Source organism: Orbicella franksi, chromosome 11 (assembly GCF_964199315.1).
Source record: "Orbicella franksi chromosome 11, jaOrbFran1.1, whole genome shotgun sequence".
Lineage (NCBI taxonomy): Eukaryota > Metazoa > Cnidaria > Anthozoa > Scleractinia > Merulinidae > Orbicella > Orbicella franksi.
In genome coordinates this window covers 23,365,366-23,389,131 of record NC_138155.1, presented here as the reverse complement: position 1 = coordinate 23,389,131, position 23,766 = coordinate 23,365,366, and the positions used below count along the sequence as shown (strand labels likewise).

Below are 23,766 nucleotides of genomic sequence, written 5' to 3'. Positions count from 1 at the left end.
CCCTTTCAAAGACGTCCTCATCCAACAGCGCTTTCCCGGCAAGGCTTATTGCTCGAATTTTCGTTCTTGTGAGCTTTCTCACAGCGTTTCCAAGAGCGGCCACCATTATTTGCCTTCAATCCGCTGATTCCATATTTGGGCAAAAAAAATTCCGTGGTTCTGATTGGTCAGCTAAAAAACCCCAGCATAGTTCCGATGATATAAAGAGAATTTAGACGCTTCGAGGTGATATACTTCTGTCATTATCAATAGGGCCATCTACAAAAACCCTTCAAAAATTATGTTAATGGCAATTTAACATTGGATTGAACTAGGGAACTAATTATAAGACAGTTCTGCAACAGGGTATTGATTTGAGGGTTACGTCACAAATAGGGTCGGGAAAATAACAGATTTTCGTCATAAAGAGCAAGGATAAGGGTTTCGCAAGCAGGCTGCACACCCCAACCCAATGTTTCTGGGAGTACCCCCTGGGGTCTGTGTACCCTGGCAATATCTCAAATCAAGACAAATCATTATTTGACGTAAACATATTGAATTGGTTTCTGAAATTTTTAGCCATCTTGAATTTCTTCCAAAAGGAAATTTTGCTAAAGCTTGGCAACAAAAAATTATGTTGACCAACTAGCTGGAGACATGCCCCCCCCCCCTGACATACCCAAGTTGATGTGACCCCAACAGGAGTTGGGGGGGATTTGACACCATTCAGGAGAGATTAGGGAGGGGGAGGGATTTTTAAGTTGCCTTGAAATCATGGTGTCACTTTCATTATGAAAATGTGGTAACTTGAAAAGAGGGGTCTTCAAGTAAATCATTTTGCATTTTAATGATCATGATATGTAAAAATGGTACTTAGGACACAAAGGGTGTTCAAAATGGTTATTCTGGGATGAATTATTCCTTTTATCGTCACTTTTTGTGTCATATTTATCCTGTGGGAGCAGGGGCTTGTGATAGTATGCTATGACTCCAAGATGGGGCTCTTGAACCCCATTATTTTTTGGCCCTGGGATGACAATTTCATAAACAAGATTTTCCAAAGTTTAAATTATTGGGTTTTGCCTGGGTTCAGGGATATTGAAGTTTCAAATTATTCAATCAATTATTGATTGATACATTTAAACCAGCACATACTTTAAAACCACAGCACTTAAGCCTCATACATCGAGTCCTATAAGACATGTGCAAACAAATGCAGTCTCTAACCTTTAAGGCACTGTTACAATATCATTGTACAAAGTAGAATCAATTTCTATCTTTTGCAATGATTACTGCAATGATAATGTTGAGACAGATTTAATTCAGGGGATGGTACACAAGGCAACATTATGTGCAAAATTGCAAGAAAAATTCTGTAATGGAACTTGGCCTTTGCACTCTCAAGCTGAATTTCGTTTTGAAATGTTGGATTCAAAACAGCTCTTTACGTATCAGAGTAGAAAATTGCCACCAAATGTACCTAACAAGGTGATGGTTCCACTGTATCAAGGGAAATGTGACTGCAAGATGCTTCCAAGTTTCTGGGGGAGTATGCCCCATCACCCCCTTGAGGAAGCTAGGCAACAACTATATGCTTTCTCTGACTCCCACCCTTATTTGAATATCAACCAGAGAGTTCTGTTGAAAGTTCCCTAATGAAACCAAAAGAATAATTGCTATCTTCAATTTGAAGTTTTATTATTTACCATTCTTACTCTCATATAATGTGATATTATCAATTAAATTACTTTTAAATTTCTCTGTAAACGTACACCATCATTACACTAATTAATACACTAGTTGTAACTATAGATGTACATTTTAAATGATAAAGACAAAATAAGTTCATAAATTATGTTACTGTATTTTGGCGAGAGTGCATTCCCATGGGGAGTCGGGAGGAGAATTGTTAAGAGGTGTCAGTAAATGCTGAATTTGGTTTGAATCTGGCACGACATCCAAATCGGAGTTGTTTTCCTACCGTGCTACAGTCAAACCAAATTGCAATTAAGTTTGGCACAGAAGAAGCATGACAGCTGAACTGGGCCTTATTTTCTTTTATGTACATAAAATTCACCATGTTACCTTGCACACTTTGATTTAAAAAGAAATATATTAAAAGCACCTTTTAAGATGTAAAAAATGAGAAAATTTAGCTTTCTTGAATTCTTCTACACATTGTTCTGCTTGGTACCTTGTGCAATGGATTTAAAAAAAAATCAAACATCTTAAGGTCTGGCCCAAGGAGAACTTTGCGATTTTAAATTAAGAACTTGAAAATTTCATCCTTTTAATAAATCTTTCTAATAAATCCTTTTAAGTAAAACTGAATTTCACCCAGAGTTTTAACCTGTACATATATACAGTAGAAAACAGCCCCAACCCCAAGACTACCCTCTCATACGCCTTGTTGAAGCTCATCCTGAGAAATCAGATTTTTGTCGGTGGTGAACTTGAAGCATGCCTTTAATGAAAGGTGGTCTGATGAGAAACACTCATTTGGCAGGCCAGTGTATGGTGTAATCATAGCAGGGGTAACTGTTTCCAAGGCTGCTGTGGCCTCCAGGTTCACGGAATCATACCAAATGTAGTCTAGGGTCCACATGGACCCTGGCCCTTCATGATTGGTACATTGAGGCTCAGCTCCCTAAAATATTAAAAATGTGCTGTTAACTAGTTCCAAAAATATGAAAATCTGCCCCCAGTCAAATATACCTCTCTAGTCTTGAATTTAAGCTGCACAAATCCAGGTGATATGCATGTGCATGTCTATACTCATAAGTATATAGTTATTGGACCCTAACATTAAGCACTCATTATGCATATTTTACAGTTGTTAAAAGAGTCTCGGTGATGTAAAGAGCACTGGATTTTTAGAAGTGCATCTAGTGAGGGATGCTCCCACAAGGGCCCCAACCTGGAGTACTCTCACCAGAGCTGAGTGTGCAGACAAGAAGGCCATGCAGCCTTACAATTCACTCTGTACATAACTCACCAGAACACTCTTGTAAGCACTTTGCAGGTTCTTAAGAGGATTACAGATTTGTGTTTTGGTCCTGTTTAAAAGTGATGCCTGATCTGGTAGCAGCTGTATGGATAAAATAAAGGTAAAAATTACAAGTTTGGTATCTGATTTTACAGTGACTTTTAACAGTCTGCATGGTGCAGGTAGATACTGTTTCATGATGTTATTTGCAAAATTACTGTAATTTAAAATTCATGCAATCACTTGTTCAAAAAGTAAAAATTAAATATCAAGCTTTCATTAAATTTTGGTTCTGAACAATGCAAGGTTGGAAGAAAAGGAATGTGAAAAGATTGAGCATGGGCATTGAAACATTGCAATACAACTACATGAACAGCACTGCACAAAAGTTCATCTAAGCACACAAAGTACAAGTACTTCCGGCATACTAGTAACGTTTTTATCAATTATTTAGCTTGTTAAGTGGAAATATTTAATTAACTGAATTAAACTGAATCTGAGAGTCTTGCAGTGGTCAACAACCACATGTACCCTAATTGTAGCCTAATGATGTAAAATAAGGTTTGTGGCAGTGTGTGGGGAAGGGGGGTGGGTGGGTGGGAAAAGTCTTAAAGGTACTTAATACTAATTGTGAAGAAGGAGAACAGGAGAGTATTTAAAATCAACATTACTCCATTAAAGATAAATAACATACCTGTGATGGTGCCAGACTGTCAAGACCCCATCTTATGTAATCAACACCTTTAAGTCTTGTCATTTCCTTATTGGTCAGTTCCCCCTCCTTTAGAAGTTGATAAGCAGGAAACTGGGGTTCAATATTGAAGTCTCCACACAGAATATAACTCCCTTGTTCACCTTTTGACTTGAGTGATTTAACCATGTCATGAAGGGCATTAGTGACAATTGTTATTTGGCAGACTTGTGAGACAGACTTAAGCTGTTGTCCCCATTCTATATGGGTAGTACCTGCAATAAATGTAAGGAACAGTGTTGTAACAAAGTATGCAACTACATTTATTGTAAAATTATAGTGGAGCTCCTGTGTGCCGAAGGCACACGAGCAGAGCCCCATACCTTAGAAAATTTGGTAACCCATCGATCTCAAAAATTTTGGTTGTTCATGTGACTGTACGTGTGTACGTCTGTCCATCCGTATACCAAGCCCCATACCTTGAAAAATAAGAGAGTAGCACCATTACAATAGGTACATCTTTGATATTGGACATCCATGTTATAATTAATTGACAGCTGTCAAAACAAGGTATCTGCTGACCAGTATCACATGACTGTATTGTGGGCTCGGGTTAAGAGTTCATAGAGGTCGCTTTGTTTTTTTTTTTTTTTTAAGTTGACCGCTGACCAGGTACTGGGTTTTTGATTGGATTGCAGGCTCAAGCCAGGTTGTTACTCTGGGGGAGAGGGAGGGAGTACATGCAAAGGCAACATTTTCGCATGAATTAAACCCTGATGTGTTGTTGACTTTTCTTTGGACATATTCCTTGCATAATTGTCTCTTGGAAGTCCCTGATGTATTGCGTACATAATTTCTACAGTCTTGGGTACGCTCTTTAGGTATTGTTTGTTAAAATGTAACTAGGAAAAATAGTGAAACAACACACAACATACGCAAACAATTGTCTACTCAGAATTGGTCAGTTTTTGAGTTTCTGACCCAGGGAAAAATATCCTCTTTCCATTTATGGTTAATTGTTTAATCAGGAGCTCGCCTAAATCCATCTATAAGCCCATAAGGGGACAATGCAAGGGGACACCGATATGAGGTTCCAGCAGCATACTTAAGGCTGTGGTCTAAGAAAAATTACATGGACTAGCCCAGAGATTCCTAGCTGTAAAATCTTGGGCGCCCAGCACTTGAGCTTACATGAAAAAAGTAAGTTTTTCCAATGGCCCAAAGCCAAAAGTTAGTTGCCTGTAGCATCTGGGCGATTCTAGAGCACAGCCATGATACTTGTAGAGCTTCTTACTACTGCTATAAGATACAGCATTTCCAGCCACAAAAAAGCACTGCATTTCCTTGCAATGTTATGGAAAAGCACACATTTCTCAGTCTTGTAAGGGGGCACTGTCTTAAGGTCACACTCATTTGTAACTTTTAGACTACCCACTTAAGGTTGAGAGGGGTGGGGGAGGGGTCTCAGGTCAGAAACTAGACAAAGTTGGCTGGCTACCAGACCTTGCATGAGAAACCTCTGATGAGCTGAAGCCTGATCTATTGACCCAATGCAATTCCTTGTTGACACTTTGCCTTTAGAAATTACCAAGAACCATGTCATATTTTTGGAACCCGGAATATAAGGAGGCAGTGTTTTTTTTGTCAGAATCAGTTGAAGAAGGTCTGAAAGGTGGGAAATTCCACTGTCTCCTTTCACACAGTTTATTCCAAAAGTCATGTATCATGCTTTGCTTAAACTCATAGCACTGTTATGTTATCTCTAGTAATAGGACAACTTCCCAAAACTTTGACTGTATAATTTTAGGAAATAAGTATTGAGCAAAATTGCATGTAATTGCATCATCTCCAGTGATGTAAATGTATATTAAAAATATACTTACCCATCACCAGAAGATTATTGCTAGTCTTGTGTCTTAAGGTGGCAAGAAGTACAACCTCGGCAAACTTAGGAATTTCAGTCTGCTTGAAACTGCGTGCCGCCAGATCATTCAAATGAAAACTATTCATTCCTTCAAGGTGAAACTTGTCCCTCTTGAAAAACAGTGCCACTCCCTCAGGCTCCCCCATACATCTTTCTGCAAAATGGCCATCATACCCCAACTTGGACAGCTCCTCTTTAAGGGTCTCAGTAAAATAGGATGTGTCTACCTCTTGTAGGCAGATAATATCGCTGTTGAGCCATTGGAGCTAAAGAAAAAAAAAAGATGGTATAAGTGGGTTGGGTAGAACTGAACAGTGAAATTAACATAATGTACATCCTACACCCATCTATTTTATGTTTTGAAATTTAGAAATTTATGAGACAAGGATGTCTGGGACTGGTACAACTTGTGTGTATGAGAATTGGTGCCATGAACAATAGAAATTGTTCACTGCAAATTGTTATTGTTGTACCCATGCTTTGGGCACACGTTCAATCACCACTGATGTGTGCTCAAATTTTAGCATGGTCACTTGTGACCAGATGTTTTCACATTGGTGCATGCCTGATTTGAGGAATAAATTTGTTTAGAATCTGCAGTGCTGGATCCAGGTTTCACCAAAGGGGTAGAGAACACTTAGGGACTCTCTTGTGAGGGAAGAGGGGAAATTTATTAGGCCCTTCAGGGCATCATGTTTGGATCTCGGGAGCTCGATGGGACTGGATCTGTCACTGTTTGTATACCTCTGCCATGAAAAGATTATGCCGATGGGATCTTTTTCCTTGTCCCTTGTACTTGTAGGCATTTGGGCAATAGCTGTAGCTGCCTTTTTTCGTTACATTCTGCTGTAGCCAAAAGTCAGCAAGGATGTTATAGGTGACAACTGAAAATTCGTGCTGTCCTGTCCTCTTCTCTACAACCCGCCTCAGAGTTCTCCTGGCAAAGGGGGCTTCTGACTGATTCATGGTTGCTTTGAAAGTTTAGGAGTTGACGAGCACAAGGGGTGAACTGAAATGAAGTACCAAGTTCAGTACCAAGCAGAGTCAAAACATTAATTCTCCTTAGAGGGTGCCACACTTTCTTTCAAGTTCAGATTTGAGAATTTGGTGTAACAACAGATCAGTAGTTGTCAAGTCTCTTAATAGTCTCCTTTGCAAGCGGGCAAGAAGCATTGTGTGATGACCCTAATAACAGCTGCAAAGGAGACTAGCCTCTTTACTTATTTATATTGTAAACATCTGCTTGGTAATGCATTAAATTTGATTCTGGAATAACCTTTGTAGCAGATGTTTCCAAAAAAGCTTAGAAAGGGAACCGGAACAAAGCTACGAGCCAGTACGAACAATAAGGAGCACCCCCTCCCCACTTCTCCCCATTTTTTTGCTCACCCCAGGTGCGCTCATTCGCTCACCCACTTACCTTTTTGCTTGTTTGTTCTCTCTGCCGCAAAAAGGTAAGGAAATGTCTGCTATGCAGGCTAATTCTACAGGGAGATCTACAGCTCTGTTTACAGGGTCACCTCCCTGAATGTTCCTCCCTGAATGTTGTTTAAAAAATATCAAAAATTATGCCAAGGTTTCAATCACTTTGTGCATGTAGTTGTCATATCCACCCAAAGGAAGGCCATAAAAAGTTTTAACGCAAAGTAAGAAGCAAAACCTTCCAAAGGAGGGGATATTTTCTAGAACCACCGACAAAATACATGCAGCTGTAAGTTTATGTTATTTATCAAGTTCTTAGAAAATTTACAAAATTTATTGGCAATTATAAAAGACCAGAAAAAAATTTCGTGGTCTTGCTCAGTTCACACAAGTACAGTTCAAGCTGATGTCTCTTAACTTACAAAGTAACACAGGCTATTGAAAAGGCTTTTGAGTCTTCACCACAACTATGACTCGCTGTACGAAAGTATAGCTGGTTTTCACATGACATCACTAAAATTCAAACTACAAAACTATTGATCTTCCTGAGAGTTTACTTTAATGATGTATAAGAGCAGCTGAAAACTAATACTCGTACGTATTTTCGTGCCAAATGGGTTCTTGGCTTTGTGATACACTACGCTTGAATATCTAAGCTTTTGCGTGACTCGCCATTTACATGACAGCCTAGAGAGCTATCATGATGGTTAAAAAAGTGACTTATTTCGGGGAATTTGGCTATCTGAACAGTTAATGTCTTAGAAAAAGTATTATTTTAATGTTTAAGAGTTCCTCAAGGGATAAATTCACGCTTTTGTAGCAAAACTCAGTGACAGATGTTTCTGTTGGTTTCCAGCCGCCATGTTGGTGCCCATACGGATGGGCACCAGCAAGGTGTCTCCATACAAATCTCTATAAATTTGGGTAAAAAATTTCTCTGCATATCTTGCGTAAGAAAAATTGCTGTGACCAGAATCTTGGCTAGAGTCTTTGCATATCTACCTTCTTTCATTTCCCAGATTCTGGACTTTATCTATTGAACGGTTTTGGTTTTGATTTTGATTTTGATCTATTTTGAATTGCGTGACACTGAAAACAAAGTAACAGGGAGAGAGGAGAAAACTACACGGGGTGGGGTGGTGTAAATTTTTCCCTTGTTTCCAGTCGTATGTGGGCCCGCGTTCCTTGCTGGAAAGTTTGACGCAACAGTAGTTTTGTACTGCTTAAACGACCAAACGCGCAAGAAATAAGCGAGGATAACACGAGAAATCAGTCGCTTGCCTGGGGTATCCGGCAACAAAGACAGCAAAGAGGCGAGCCATTGCACGTGATCATATCGTGACAGGAGTGGCGTGATGTGGCGTGTTTACCTTTTCGGTCCAACACACACCCCTGGTAACCGACCTTTGTACCAAGGCTCCCTTTAAGTGTATATAATGCGGTTACCTCCCAATAACCGATTCTTTCCAGTCGTGCGCGGAACGACGGTAGAGGGTCATTAAAATTTCGACATTAGTAAAGGCCAAACGATGAAAAAACAACGCGACACTGTAAAAAACATGTCTGCGTTACACATTCGTGTTGTTCACACTCGAATAGCGATGTTTTTTGCAACTTCCGATCATTTCGCGCAATTTCGGGCTAAGCTGGGCTAAGGCCTTACAATCACCGACTCGTATCAAATCAAAATCTTTCTGCACTCTGTTTTAATATTATCGAGAATATTAGTACTATGGTAAGTCAATGTGTAGATTAAAACACCATGATGGCTAAAAACTGTTGACATTCGTGGCCTATTTAATTGTTGCTTGCACCGTATTGAATAATTCGCTTATTTACAGAATCAAACCCCAAGGGGTAGAAATACCGGCGGGTTTTTTTTTTTTTTTTCGATGAAAACATCAAGCCTGTCTGATCTTTCATGAAGAGTAGATGCCACTTAGCGATATAATGTCAGATTGGATATATAGTAAACTAAACCTGGGATAGAAATTTCGCCGACTACGGGGGCGATCGCAATATTATGTGACGCCGGCCGGTCTTTTCTGCTCTAAGATTTGAATACAAGAAATAAAACTGCTTACCTGAAGTTGATGTGAGATCAATAAAAGTAACTGTTGTCCAGGTCGTTAATAGCTTTCACTTCTTCCTGAGCTTAAGTGTATGAACAGGCAGAAAGAAAAGTGAAATCGCCGGCTCGAGAGCGGAAAGTTTGGTCTTCATCATATCAAAAATTTTATTAATAATTCACGTGTTCTCAAAATCTTGTCAAACAGGTACTGATTGCGTGACGCTAAATTTTTTTCGTCATAACGTGACGTGAAATCGTGTAGGTGTTTCCTATCAAGTGAAATACGCAACCAACAAAAATTTAGTTCAAACGAAGGCAGACGGCGATATTTGTTTCATAACGCTGTATTGATGAAGAGCAACTTCAAATTTTTCTCTTCGTGTTATCCAACGTAAGATATGCTGTCAAGGTGGAATTCTCCTCCCATGGTGTTTCAAGTACGTGGGTTTTGTGTTCCTCTACAAACATTGCTTTTGTTAATTGCTAGCAAACTACGTCACACAACCAGGTAAATACCAAAACGCTGACGTTACCGATCGCGATATCTATAAACAAGGTTAGATAAGCCACGTTTTGGTTTCTTTTACTTTAGTGTGGACTCGTTGAACAGAAAACCATTTTGAAACAAGTTCTTCGATCGAATAAGAGCACATATCCAGAGGTTGTCCCCATTACAACTGTGACAAAGGGCTAGTAAAATGTGTTTCAAATATTGCAAATGATAGAAAACGATAGAAAGACCAATAACGAGGTAATCGCGAGGTCCAGCTTGGTCAGCTTGATTTGCTGCATTCGTTCGTCGAGAAACGCTTTAATGACACCGCTTTAAAGTTCCAAAAGTATCGACCCCCTTTCCAAAAGAAGCGATACAATTTAGCAGGTGCCCCAAAAGTAGCGATGTAGCAAAGACAATGCATCGATTCGGATCTAGGATGTTTTAAAATTCTTTTCATCCAGTGTTGGTGCGTAAATATTACACACTAATTTTTCTATAATAGGTCATGTATAATAGGACATTATAGTAGGACATTATAATAGGACATCATAATAGAGCAATAATAGGTCATAAAAGGCCATTTTATTATATAATAGGACATTATAATAGGACAATAGGACATAATAGGACGTTGTAATAGGACATAATGGGACATAATAAAACATAATAGGACAGTATAATAGGACATTTTTTCGACGACGTTCAGCGAACGGCTAGGCCACTTTTTTGCACGGACCACGTGACCCGAAAAAAGATTGACTGCGGCCGGGAGCCTATCACTTCATGGGCGGCCGCAGCGGATGAGGCCTTGGAACTAAGGTGCCTCGTCATTTTAAGTGTTGCCCTGCACGGAAATACTGAAATTTTCTTTTAATTTGACGTTTACATAATTGTTTCATCCAACAAACAGCGATATTCTTTCTACTAGTCTTAAGTGCTGTACTATCGAAGAATAAGCTGTCCAAAGTTTAAGCAATAAAAAGAGGACTTTTTTTTCCTTTTTTTTACATCTAAGCACGAGGGGATTGGAAGAATTCTAGACAGTTATGTAAACTATGAGACTATGATGTGCTAAGGCGAAGTCTAGGGTTTGCATAACTTTCAAGTGTTTAGATGACGCTGTGTAAACAGAAAGAAGTCCCCTATTGCTTTCGAAAAGCAAAGTTTAAATACTCTCATCCAAACACACCTTCGACCATTGAGAGCGCGCTTTCTATCTTAAATATTATATAAACTTTCTTATAATCTCATTCAACCCCACGCATTGATTAGTATCTTACTTGCGAGTAGCCTCCTTGTCTCTGTTGGTCTAGTCTTACTTCATGCAGTTTCATGAGCGGCGAATGTTCCACTTGATTACTGGAACAGCTATTGACTTAGGTTTACTGGTTCTCATGTCTTGAACTAGCGGACCAAGACATTCAATCGGATCATTTAAAACAAATGACACGGGAGACGATAACGATGACGATGATAACGTCATCGGATCAGCTGCAAACGGCGGGAACATGATCCTAGACTCTGAGCAATCAGAAATTAGTGGCGTGGACCCTGGATTCCACGAGATGGAATGCGAAGGCATGGGAACGAGGGGCCAGGAACAGCTTTTCCTAAGACGGGTACTGACGCTGGAAATTGACGACGACAAGGAGCCTGGGTTTATTTGGCAAGATGAAGATGAGGGTTGCGGCATGTGTTGCTGAATACATGCTTTTATTCTGTGTCCGTGACGACGAGATCTTGTAACACCAGGTTCGTATTTGTAGGGAAGTTTGGCAAACCTGTACGTTAACCTCTGGCCAGATATCTGCAAAGAGCAAGAGAGAGTCAAGCTTCAGATAGGAGCGGATTAAAAAAAAAAATTGTAGAACAGGAAACCATAACGAGATTGTGGACCCAGAAGAAGGTGGTAATGCTGAAACGCCGGCTGTTAGGTTATCTGACAAGTCAACGCCGGAAAAAAAAAAGTTTACAATAACTGCAGAAATTCTCGAGCGCTCATTACAGAATTTTCATTGTCTATTAGCGGACAGACACATGAATTTATAATTTATGCAACGAGCGAGAGCACAATTACAATGTTGTTGTAAAAAACAAATTGACGTCAGTTTTCCATGCGTCTGTCCTGTTACTGACAATGAATTTCGTCATAACATAGTCAAGGTAATCTGCGGATCCACTCGGCTATTGCACCGTGGATCAACAGCTACTTTGACGATGTTACGACGAAATTCATTGTCAGTAACAGGACAGACGCATGAATACTTACTTTATCTATCTAGTTCAAGACGCTACACAGTATCTATTCGTTTGCTGTTGACCATAGCAATCAGCGCGCCGGTCAGGCCTTCCACCAAATCGAAAATCTCTTGTTAGTCTTCATACATTTTCCTCCGGGTTTTTAAAGGAGAATTGATTTTCTTTTTTGTCATGAGGACTTTCCTAAGCTGTTAGTAACATCACACTTGAGAGTAGGGTAAAGGTTGTCACAATATCACGGTACGGTCAGTTGCTTAGCGACAGTTCCATTCTGTTCACTCACCACGTGATCATACAACGAGTAAGATGACGTCATCCACAGGATATACAGATGTCAGTAACTCATGCCAAAGAGTCTTTTGTTCGAAAATGAAGATAGATTGAGATTTAGGCCTAGTAAACGTAACGACATATAGGAAAGACGTTATGTCCAGTCGTTATGTTTTCACCTTTGCAGTGTGAACAACCTGACTTAATGACATAACAGCAACATAACAGCATGCCGAACATAACGACATAAGGAAAAAAAAAACCTTTTTTCCCTTATGTCTTAATGTCGATGTTCGCATTATCGACAAGCAATTATGTCGTTATGTCATTATTCGTTTACGTCGTTATGTCGCTAGTGAACCAGGCCTAACGAAACATGGAATCGTCTTGATAACTGAAAGGGTTCTCTAGATCTGAACAGGGAAAGATTCTCCGAATGAGGATCAATATAACCACATGCACATTGAGTTGTCTCAACAATGAAATATTTGCAATTTTACTAACCTTTACAATGATTCCTTTTGAATAGTACGTGCGCAGTGCTCGGCTGAGTTTCTCGTAATTCATTGCTTTTACACCTTTGTAAGCACCCCATAGTTTTGCTACTTGCTCGGGGTTTTTCAACTTGAACTCTCGATTCTCCTCTGTGGTCCAAGTTATTATTGAGCCGCAGCTTTCGTCTGCGAGAAGTTCAAATAAGAACTCCCACAAGTGGACGATGTCCTTGTGCTGGGGTTCTGATTTTCTCTGGACTGTGTACATGGGAGAATGATAAAAACAGAAGTTAAGTGAATGGCCAGATTGGATCGACTTTGAATTGACTTGTAAGGAAGTATTTCTATTTGGTCAGATATGAGAGACTATACATCAAGAAATAAGGTGCAGCATGACAAACGTTGGCAAAAAAAAGGAAGAAGGAATAAAATTAGAAAGTAAAACTAATCAGTGGACGTGCCTAGGGAAAGGAATCTGCAAAGCATACTGATTTCAGTCATCGTATTCTCTTGCTTCAGTTAGATGAAGATTCAGTGAACACACCAGCGTCATGCGACTTGGCATTGCAAGTTAAATAGCGATAATAAAACAGTTCTTAACTTAAACCCATTATACGATTTGGTAAATACTTTTTTCAGCCTACAAAAGGTTAAAAAACCATGCATAGTTAGTGGAGGGGACTGGTTGTGAAACCCGGCAAACTTCAAAGGGCCGGCTTTTTGTTTCGCGTTTGAGGTTGAATTGCACCGTCACGTGACATTGACCGTGCACACGCCAAACGTTCATTCCCAAACAATATGGCGGACACGAACGATTTGTTTATCATTGGAGACGATTTTGACGCTATTTTAGGTATTTTGGAAGACGAAGAAGAGCTTGATGAACAGTTTAGAGAAGCTGCAGATGAAGTAAGTATTATATTCTTTCTTAGCCACCCAGAAGTTAGCGAAAAGCGCTGTGCTTTGACGTTCATCTTCTTTCAGCTCGATCGAGTATCATCTGGTATCATCGGTGCTGTTTTTTTGTAGCGACTTGTGTTATAACTAAATCCTTGTACTGACGATGTAATTATTAAGTGGTTTCGTATTTTATTTCCATTAACTATGCTTAGAACTAGACTTTGTAGCATCGTTTTATGACTGATTTCTCAACTGAAAGTTACTTTTGTTTACAACAGGTTCAACTCGAAAACGTTGTGTGCGAACTGTGCCACAAGAAATGCAAAAGCAAGAGCGGACTGAAACGACACAAGACAGTTAAACACAAAGATACGAGAGATGTCGAGAAGCAAAAAGAAGGAGGACAAGAGAGCTATTTAACTTTTGTAGCTTACTCAAGAATTGTTGAAAAAGCTAAACACAAAATTGCTGACAACAAAATCTGTCCAAAATCAATCAGAGACGAAGTAAGATCCTACACCTACAACAACGGTCTGCAAGACGTAACAGCTGGATTCTCTGATATTGAAGACCTATATAAACGCTTGATAACGTCTGGAAATGCTGAAAGATTTTATACTTCCTTCTACTCGACCATAGCTCTGAATGCAGTTAAGCATTTTGAGGGATTATCAAGGAACGCTGCTATACTACTGTCTACCAAGGTTGCTGATTGTATGTTGGCACACAGCAAGGAGAAAATTGAAAGCATGTATACTTGTGCCCCATTAACTAAACTTTCAGATGAAGAAAAAGCTGGACTACAGTATATTGGAGGTTATGTGCTTCATAAACTTCATACCAAGCATGCTGGTAAATCATCAGAAAGTGAGCAGGCGATCTCCATCCTTAAGGCTGGCAAATTAGAAGATCAGAATGACATTGAAAACCAGAAGTTAACTTCATCTTTAAATCGTGGTGGTTTGTGGGCAATTTCAAAAAATGCTCAATCAATTTTTGAGAGAACTGAACATTATTTCAGGGATGCCACTTCCAAGACTAACATGCAAAATATTGCCTATGCTAGTATTATATCAAGATCTGTTCATGATGTTGAAGTAGTCTCAGCATACAATTCAATGTTATCCAATTCTGAACTGATAATCAACAGTAGTGTTGCCAAAGATGTTTTGCACAACATCATACAATTGTATATCAAAGTGCGTTCATTTTCTTTTGCAAAAGATATTATCCAGAAACATAAGATTAGATTGAAACAAATGAAATCAAAAGCACTTCGTAGGGACATAAGTCCTCTCCACTAACTGTGAACCATGTAACAACTACTGTATAAACACTGCTTATACTGTACATATAGAGCAATTGCAGCGTTAGTAGAGCTGCCTTTTGTTCGAAACTTTAAAACAAACAAACAAAAAATAAACTGGACATTTGCCAAACTGAATTGTTTAGCGATATAAACTAAACGATGCAAGTAGTCTTCACTATCATATTGTACTGTAAGTAAGTATTGTGCGGTAATATTACTATTTTCCTCTTTTTGTTTTGTTTAGTTTTTCCTATGTATATTGTGTTTGTAAATTAGTAAAATAACAAAACAAAATTAAAAAAAGAGAAAAAAATTAAAAAAGAAAAAAAATGTAACTACTGCATTTAAATATACTTCGTAAACACTTTCCTAAAAAGAAATCAAGTTTTAAGTATTGTTCGGAACCGGTCGACAGAGGAACACTTTAAGGTATTCGACATAAATCATTCAATAACCTTGGTGTAATGGCAGTATCGAAGCGTGGGTCTGACAACAGGTTTAATAGAATCACACGAGCGCACGGTGGTAGTGCATGTGTAGCCTGGAATAAAAGACCGTCTATGTGGGCTGCAGCAAGACTACGGACGACTTAGTAGGTGATCAGTAGAAATTTGAGAATGACATCATTCTTTAACAAGAAGCCATGAATGAAGTTTAATAATTAAAATCATTTCCATTTTCGTCAACCGTTTTCACGGCATCGTCATTAAATAGCTGGTTCATTTTAACACTTGTACTAATCAGTAGGTATTTTTTCGAATGTCTAGACCACTGTTACTATCATGAATGTGCTTTTGTGTAGCCCGCTTTAGGTATCGATAAATGAGCAGAGCTTTGAGATTAAAAAAAGAAAACAAAACAAAAAGTAAAAAACAGGAAACGAATTCAGTTAGTTTGCTTCGCGGAGCCCCAGCTTAAGGTTACCGTATACCTTCAGGGGTGTCTCACGTCCAAGCGATGTAACGCGTTCGGTTTAAGCTGTAGATACCTAAACCCCTATATCAAATTAAAGCTTATAGAGCTGGCTATCAAACCATACCAAAAATTTTGAAATAAAATGAAGTGCCGATTTTTTCACGGCCACTAAATGCGAGCGTCCTAATCACCTTTTGGAAGCTACAAGTCAAAGCGAATTTTGTTTTTCGCCAATTTATTTTTTTCCCCGGTTTCAGGACAAAAAGCGCTAAAAAAGCGTGTCTGCGTTTTGCCACATTCAATTGCAGTAAAAAGTTACAGAACATTTTCAAAATAGGACTTAAAAAATGTGAAGTGATCGTACAAAAATTGCTCTCGGAGAAAAAAATATTTCGAAATAAACAATTCGCAGACACGTTTTTGTTTTTTATATGTTAATCTAGCTACTGTCCAAATTTGAGGGCAATCAAACAAATCCCCTTTGAGTTGTAACTCTTTAAAGTGTCTGCTTCAAGCGAAAAAATTTATTCGAGAAAACAGCGCTAAGAAAAATCTCTTGCTTCGCAAACAAACTCCGCCCACAAACGCCTTCAACTGGGTTCTCAGATCACTGAGCCAATCAGCGCTTGGAAAATTTACTACCATTAACTCGCGGTGAAATTTACGCGTGAATCTCGAAAAAACCCTTGAGTTTCGCAATGCGCTCAAGGCGGAGAGATAATTTTTCTGTAGCTCGGTTTTTCTTGAAGCTGGTCTGGCAAAATGGGGAAGACGAAAAAGGATACGAACGCTAGAGTGGCTGGGCGACGAGAACAAACTGAACAAAAGAAAGCGCGGCGGAGCAAATGTGCATGGATAATATTCCAATGGATCTCAATGAGTTGGGCGATTCATCGGTATCGGACTCAACAAAAGAGTCAATGTACACGTCGCTGTTATAGCTGTCGAGTTCCCAAACCTTTACAGAATCTTTCTCTACTCTTGACTCGATCTTTTTGCCTGCTTGATACGATAGCTATAGCTTCATCCGCGAGGCCAACTTTCGCTTCTTCACTCATTGATGTGTTTTCATTCGTTCTTCGCTTTTTCGAACTGGTACACAGAGTTTTCCGTGGTCCATGTTTACTTATAACTTAATAGAATTACATCTAATACGAAAAATGCTTGGATCTGAGTAGCCAGCCAATTCGTGGTATCCATATATTCCCGCGAAAGTAGTCTCGGTTGATTGCGTACACGTTATAGGGCTGTCAATCAAGAGGGAACTTTTACTTCCGGCCGTAACGTAAAACCTCCATTTCTCCGCCAATATTGAGTTTTTTTCAATTTTGTTTTCAGAAATTAGAGATTACTCTTCGACCATTACTTTGAACCAAAAATCCAAATTTGAAGAAAATTGCCGATCTGAAGGTATACTGTAACCTTAACAGAAGGTTCACGTGCCTAGCGTGAAATGCCGAGATGATAACGCGCCGGGTCGCCAATGATGTGTCCAGGACGCAATTTATAATATGTGTAACTATCTTAAATAACTTAAAGTATACTGTTAAATAGATTACCTTGAGTCACATTTGTCTCGGGAAGTGAAACTACAGCAGCCATAACTGGCGTATCCTTCGTAATCCTATATTTAAGAGGTCTATCAGTTTTTCGGTGTTGTTTGTAGAAACAGTTTTGGGCAAATGTTGTCAGTTGGAATAGATGAGTACCTCTTGATAGGGTTTTAGCAACTTTCGGGTGAATCTGGGTTGTAGTTCTAGAGGCAGTGGTTGTGAAGTTAGTTTTGTTTGTAAAGAACTCGAAGTTAAAGCGGATTTAGAATTTATACGCCTATAATAAAAAGGAATTGAGTTTGTTAATAGAACGCCTGTCTTTCGCTTTCGCTTTCGCTTGGCGAGACAAACTGTGACCTGGCGGTCCCCGCTCACCACTTGAAAACGTCCTGAAAAAATATTTTTGTCTTTTGTAAACGGAGTATTTATATTGTAATTCAAGAATGGCTGTCGTCTTTACCAAAGATGGCAAAACTAAAGAAGAAATTTAATGCGGTACAGTTGACTCAAGAAGATTTGTTTCAGCAGAAAAAAGGGGATTAGGTGCACTTTAAAGGAATTGCGTCGTGGTTTGAGCATCTTGAAAAGTTTTTCCTAACTTTTTCAAGTTCGTGTTTTGTAATCGTTAATCATCCTTTGTCCGTTATGGTTTATTATTATTATCTCTTGGGCGTCTTTCTATCGTAATAAAATTTTCAGGTTTCCTTTAATTGAAAGTGAAAATTCTGCGACTGAGCTCTTTTAAAAGTGAAACTGACGGCAAATTAAAAAGTTCGACAGCTGGATAGATAATCATCTGCGCTGAGGCTCATGATAAAACTGAGATAAAGGCGTGAAACAGGAATTAGAAAGTAGCAGTCTTGCGGAAGGATACATAAAAGATGCAGATTTGCAGATTCTTTTGTGATAGTGTAATGCTTATGGCGAAAGTAACTCATCGAATTCCTCTCCGAAGATTCTAGTCGGTGTCGTTTCTACATTTCCCGCACTTCCTTATATTAGATCTTCCGGTATTGGGAAGGTCACGGATGTCGGACTACGAGAGTTCGTTGCATGCTTCTAGCCGTTCAATACGGTCTGTTAAAAGGAGTGATTAACGAAGCAGGACTGGGATAGCCTATTCAGGAGCTCGGTCTTTTAGAGACCTTAGTTAGGGAGCAGTGGCAAGGAATGAAGCGGGGTGAAAAGGCGAAGGTTGAATTAAACGCTATTAATTAATTTTTCAATTCTTTTTGTACTTTTTCCCAATTTAACCAATCAATCAATCAATTAATCAATTTGTTAGTGTAAAAACGTGTGATAAGGTTGCTCTCTGGCATCTCCAGGCTGCAGGCCCAGGTATAAAACGCTTGGCAAAAAGTAACAGTAAAAGAACGAAAAATTAATTAAAAGGAACTAATATCATATTTAATGATTTTAAACCGATTCCCAAGATCAAGAGGTTAAATTTTCCTTGATTTCTCGTCTGTCTGTAAACGGTTCAGCCTATTTCTCAGCTATCAGCAAATTTTGCCGATCTCATTTATCAGTAAAGCCGTCTTTCAACTAAGACCAATGCTCAGCTGTCTGGCTCACGACTACAGAGGTCGAACATTTCGAATTCAACGATGCGACGAAACTTGTTAACAATAACCTCTTAATAATAAGAACGAAAGAAAAAGAATAATTGATGTATTAACCCTTTCAGCCTGAAAGTCAAAGTATAAATACTGCTTATTGGTATAGATAGATAGATATGATAATTTCCTATAGTACTTCAAGGAACCCCAAGGGGGACGTCCATATAAAAGGTCGTACCTTTTAGATGTTAAAAAAAGCTGGTTTGGTATCTCTCAGATTGTTCAGCCTCAAAATTGAGTCCGTTTCCGAGTTACCTTGAGCCTCTGTTTCAAAACGAGTCTTCGTGCAAAACCTTTCTTATGAAAGTAGGTTTGATTCTCATGAAAATGAACCTGTAGGCAGGAGCTCATTTTCATATGAATGGTTTTACACGTAGACTCGTTTTGACACAGAGGCAAAAGACAACTCGGAAATGGCCTATTATTGTACATAATAGTTTTTCTAGTCATCTCTTCTATTTATTTCAATATTATTTTTTTAATATTAATGCTGAAAAACTCTTTTCAGACATCAGATTGTGTGTTGTTAGGAAAATTTCAAGCCACGTCCACAAAACAGGATCTTGCATGGTACCTCTTAGATGTTGTTTTCAAAATTTTCGACGAACACCCCTGGCCTTTTTTTATGGAAGTTCCCCACCTCGGGCTAGGGACAATTGGATGCCGTATTAGCATAGACGCTTAAAAGCTCTCGTGCCAACATACAGTCTTTGTACGTTTCTTATATTAGTAGTTAGGAGATTGATCAAGAGACTGAGACTTGAGACTCATCAACTGATTTCAACAGAGAGATTCTCATTACAGGTTTTCGTAAGTTTTTCGGAGATTTGGCTGGGAGAATTTGATGATGGCATGAACGCGTGATGTCACCGATGCAAAGCTGCTTGCATTTGCAATTGCCTCTTTTGATTTCCCTCGATCAGTTCGAAGAAAGAAAAGCTTGTTCTTAGTAAATACTACAAAGTTTAGGACCACTTGTTGTAAATTAGAAATTAGATTGTCCAAACTCTCTATTCTCTACTCTTTACTCTCTACTCTCTACCCTCAACTTTCCTCTCTCTCTTCTCTATACTCTCTACTCTCTTCTCTCTACTCTCTGCTCTCTGCTCTCCTCTCTATACTCTCTACTCTTCTCTATACTCTCTACTCTCTTCTCTCTACTCTCTGCTCTCTGCTCTCCTCTCTATACTCTCTACTCTTCTCTATACTCTCTACTCTCTTCTCTCTACTCTCTGCTCTCTGCTCTCTGCTCTCTTCTCTATACTCTCTACTCTCTTCTCTCTGCTCTCTGCTCTCCTCTCTATACTCTCTACTCTTCTCTATACTCTCTACTCTCTTCTCTCTACTCTCTGCTCTCTGCTCTCCTCTCTATACTCTCTACTCTTCTCTATACTCTCTACTCTCTTCTCTCTACTCTCTGCTCTCTGCTCTCCTCTCTATACTCTCTACTCTTCTCTATACTCTCTACTCTCTTCTCTCTACTCTCTGCTCTCTGCTCTCTTCTCTATACTCTCTACTCTCTTCTCTCTACTCTCTGCTCTCTGCTCTCCTCTCTATACTCTCTACTCTTCTCTATACTCTCTACTCTCTTCTCTCTACTCTCTGCTCTCTGCTCTCTGCTCTATACTCTCTACTCTCTTCTCTCTACTCTCTGCTCTCTGCTCTCCTCTCTATACTCTCTACTCTTCTCTATACTCTCTACTCTCTTCTCTCTACTCTCTGCTCTCTGCTCTCCTCTCTATACTCTCTACTCTTCTCTATACTCTCTACTCTCTTCTCTCTACTCTCTGCTCTCTGCTCTCCTCTCTATACTCTCTACTCTTCTCTATACTCTCTACTCTCTTCTCTCTACTCTCTGCTCTCTGCTCTCTTCTCTATACTCTCTACTCTCTTCTCTCTACTCTCTGCTCTCTGCTCTCCTCTCTATACTCTCTACTCTTCTCTCTACTCTCTACTCTCTTCTCTCTACTCTATGCTCTCTGCTCTCCTCTCTATACTCTCTACTCTTCTCTATACTCTCTACTCTCTTCTCTCTACTCTCTGCTCTCTGCTCTCCTCTCTATACTCTCTACTCTTCTCTATACTCTCTACTCTCTTCTCTCTACTCTCTGCTCTCTGCTCTCCTCTCTATACTCTCTACTCTTCTCTATACTCTCTACTCTCTTCTCTCTACTCTCTGCTCTCTGCTCTCCTCTCTATACTCTCTACTCTTCTCTATACTCTCTACTCTCTTCTCTCTACTCTCTGCTCTCTGCTCTCCTCTCTATACTCTCTACTCTTCTCTATACTCTCTACTCTCTTCTCTCTACTCTCTGCTCTCTGCTCTCCTCTCTATACTCTCTACTCTTCTCTACACTCTCTACTCTCTTCTCTCTACTCTCTGCTCTCTGCTCTCCTCTCTATACTCTCTACTCTTCTCTATACTCTCTACTCTCTTCTCTCTACTCTCTGCTCTCTGCTCTCCTCTCTATACTCTCTACTCTTCTCTATACTCTCTACTCTCTTCTCTCTACTCTCTGCTCTCTGCTCTCCTCTCTATACTCTCTACTCTTCTCTACACTCTCTACTCTCTTCTCTCTACTCTCTGCTCTCTGCTCTCCTCTCTATACTCTCTACTCTTCTCTATACTCTCTTCTCTCTACTCTCTGCTCTCTGCTCTCCTCTCTATACTCTCTACTCTTCTCTATACTCTCTACTCTCTTCTCTCTACTCTCTGCTCTCTGCTCTCCTCTCTATACTCTCTACTCTTCTCTACACTCTCTACTCTCTTCTCTCTACTCTCTGCTCTCTGCTCTCCTCTCTATACTCTCTACTCTTCTCTATACTCTCTTCTCTCTACTCTCTGCTCTCTGCTCTCCTCTCTATACTCTCTACTCTTCTCTATACTCTCTACTCTCTTCTCTCTACTCTCTGCTCTCTGCTCTCCTCTCTATACTCTCTACTCTTCTCTACACTCTCTACTCTCTTCTCTCTACTCTCTGCTCTCTGCTCTCCTCTCTATACTCTCTACTCTTCTCTATACTCTCTACTCTCTTCTCTCTACTCTCTGCTCTCTGCTCTCTGCTCTCTTCTCTATACTCTCTACTCTCTTCTCTCTACTCTCTGCTCTCTGCTCTCTGCTCTCTTCTCTATACTCTCTACTCTCTTCTCTCTACTCTCTGCTCTCTGCTCTCCTCTCTATACTCTCTACTCTTCTCTATACTCTCTACTCTCTTCTCTCTACTCTCTGCTCTCTGCTCTCCTCTCTATACTCTCTACTCTTCTCTACACTCTCTACTCTCTTCTCTCTACTCTCTGCTCTCTGCTCTCCTCTCTATACTCTCTACTCTTCTCTATACTCTCTACTCTCTTCTCTCTACTCTCTGCTCTCTGCTCTCCTCTCTATACTCTCTACTCTTCTCTATACTCTCTACTCTCTTCTCTCTACTCTCTGCTCTCTGCTCTCCTCTCTATACTCTCTACTCTTCTCTACACTCTCTACTCTCTTCTCTCTACTCTCTGCTCTCTGCTCTCCTCTCTATACTCTCTACTCTTCTCTATACTCTCTTCTCTCTACTCTCTGCTCTCTGCTCTCCTCTCTATACTCTCTACTCTTCTCTATACTCTCTACTCTCTTCTCTCTACTCTCTGCTCTCTGCTCTCCTCTCTATACTCTCTACTCTTCTCTACACTCTCTACTCTCTTCTCTCTACTCTCTGCTCTCTGCTCTCCTCTCTATACTCTCTACTCTTCTCTATACTCTCTTCTCTCTACTCTCTGCTCTCTGCTCTCCTCTCTATACTCTCTACTCTTCTCTATACTCTCTACTCTCTTCTCTCTACTCTCTGCTCTCTGCTCTCCTCTCTATACTCTCTACTCTTCTCTACACTCTCTACTCTCTTCTCTCTACTCTCTGCTCTCTGCTCTCCTCTCTATACTCTCTACTCTTCTCTATACTCTCTACTCTCTTCTCTCTACTCTCTGCTCTCTGCTCTCTGCTCTCTTCTCTATACTCTCTACTCTCTTCTCTCTACTCTCTGCTCTCTGCTCTCTGCTCTCTTCTCTATACTCTCTACTCTCTTCTCTCTACTCTCTGCTCTCTGCTCTCCTCTCTATACTCTCTACTCTTCTCTATACTCTCTACTCTCTTCTCTCTACTCTCTGCTCTCAACTCTCAAATGTGGAAGAGCTAATCTCTACTCTCTATTTCTATTGTCTACTGTCGACCACTGTCTACTCTCAAATCTCAAATCCTAAAATCTCCAATCTCAAATCTCAAATCTCAAATCTCCAATCCCAAATATCAAATCTCTGCTCTTTACTGTCTACTCTCCACTCTCCACTCTCCACTCTCTACTGTCTACTGTCTACTGCCTACTGTCTACTTTCCCCTCTCTACTATTTTACTTTATATGGTCGAATATGAGAAATGTGTTTGTAGCTACCTAGAGCTCTGCAAGGAGCAGCGAAATGCCTTACAAGTCCATTTATCATCAAACAACTTGTAGTAAAAGATGTGTGCTCTTGAACAGTTTGCTAAAACTAATTACCATTTGCTCTGTCTCCAAAAGCCTCAGACATCTTGATGTTCAAGATGCATCTCGTGTACAAGCGAAGGTACTCAGTACATTTTAGCACTGTATTGACCAAAATTAGGTCATTAGGGCATAAACCAATTAAGGACTCCATGAGCCAGCCGTTTGAACCTCTTGATACTCGAATCGGTCCAGATCTAGTTCAACGCAAACGAAAAGGCCGTCAGTTTTGAATTTCCTTGTCTTGCCTGTGTTTCAAAACGAGTCCTCGTTCAAACCATTTCATATGAAAACGAGTTTTATTTGCATGGAAGTAAACGTGGAACACATTTTCATATGAATAGTCTTGTAGCTCATTTTGACA

At 39.7% G+C, this 23,766-nt stretch overlaps 3 protein-coding genes across 3 annotated transcripts; 1 reads left to right on the top strand and 2 right to left on the bottom strand.

The window, feature by feature from the left end:
• Positions 1-1,326: 1,326 nt before the first annotated feature.
• On the bottom strand, positions 1,327-7,340 carry LOC145503008 (uncharacterized). Its single transcript, XM_081482430.1, has 5 exons — positions 6,325-7,340; positions 5,540-5,846; positions 3,660-3,931; positions 2,975-3,067; positions 1,327-2,626 (listed from the first exon to the last, which is right to left on the bottom strand). The coding sequence occupies exons 1-5, from the start codon at positions 6,544-6,546 to the stop codon at positions 2,378-2,380; spliced, it is 1,143 nt and encodes a 380-aa protein (XP_081338556.1). The 5' UTR covers positions 6,547-7,340; the 3' UTR covers positions 1,327-2,377.
• A 2,416-nt stretch (positions 7,341-9,756) lies between these two features.
• LOC145502697 (uncharacterized) lies at positions 9,757-23,750 on the bottom strand. Its single transcript, XM_081482054.1, has 3 exons — positions 23,418-23,750; positions 12,603-12,850; positions 9,757-11,376 (listed from the first exon to the last, which is right to left on the bottom strand). Exons 1-3 carry the CDS (start codon positions 23,554-23,556, stop codon positions 10,900-10,902), a joined length of 864 nt encoding a protein of 287 aa, XP_081338180.1. The 5' UTR covers positions 23,557-23,750; the 3' UTR covers positions 9,757-10,899.
• Positions 12,868-17,149, top strand: LOC145502692 (uncharacterized). Its single transcript, XM_081482045.1, has 2 exons — positions 12,868-13,501; positions 13,771-17,149. Exons 1-2 carry the CDS (start codon positions 13,391-13,393, stop codon positions 14,794-14,796), a joined length of 1,137 nt encoding a protein of 378 aa, XP_081338171.1. The 5' UTR covers positions 12,868-13,390; the 3' UTR covers positions 14,797-17,149.
• Positions 23,751-23,766: the final 16 nt, after the last annotated feature.

Excerpts from the sequence above, each read along its gene's own strand:
- LOC145502692 (XM_081482045.1), top strand. The coding sequence starts at position 13,391 with ATGGCGGACACGAACGATTTGTTTATCATTGGAGACGATTTTGACGCT. Across the intron at positions 13,502-13,770 it reads TTAGAGAAGCTGCAGATGAA|GTTCAACTCGAAAACGTTGT; the intron begins GTAAGTATTATA and ends TGTTTACAACAG.
- LOC145502697 (XM_081482054.1), bottom strand. The coding sequence starts at position 23,556 with ATGGAGTCCTTAATTGGTTTATGCCCTAATGACCTAATTTTGGTCAAT. Across the intron at positions 12,851-23,417 it reads TTTTGGAGACAGAGCAAATG|TCCAGAGAAAATCAGAACCC; the intron begins GTAATTAGTTTT and ends CCATGTACACAG. Across the intron at positions 11,377-12,602 it reads CAAAAGGAATCATTGTAAAG|ATATCTGGCCAGAGGTTAAC; the intron begins GTTAGTAAAATT and ends TGCTCTTTGCAG.
- LOC145503008 (XM_081482430.1), bottom strand. The coding sequence starts at position 6,546 with ATGAATCAGTCAGAAGCCCCCTTTGCCAGGAGAACTCTGAGGCGGGTT. Across the intron at positions 5,847-6,324 it reads ATAATCTTTTCATGGCAGAG|CTCCAATGGCTCAACAGCGA; the intron begins GTATACAAACAG and ends TTTTTTCTTTAG. Across the intron at positions 2,627-2,974 it reads GTGCTTACAAGAGTGTTCTG|GGAGCTGAGCCTCAATGTAC; the intron begins GTGAGTTATGTA and ends TTAATATTTTAG.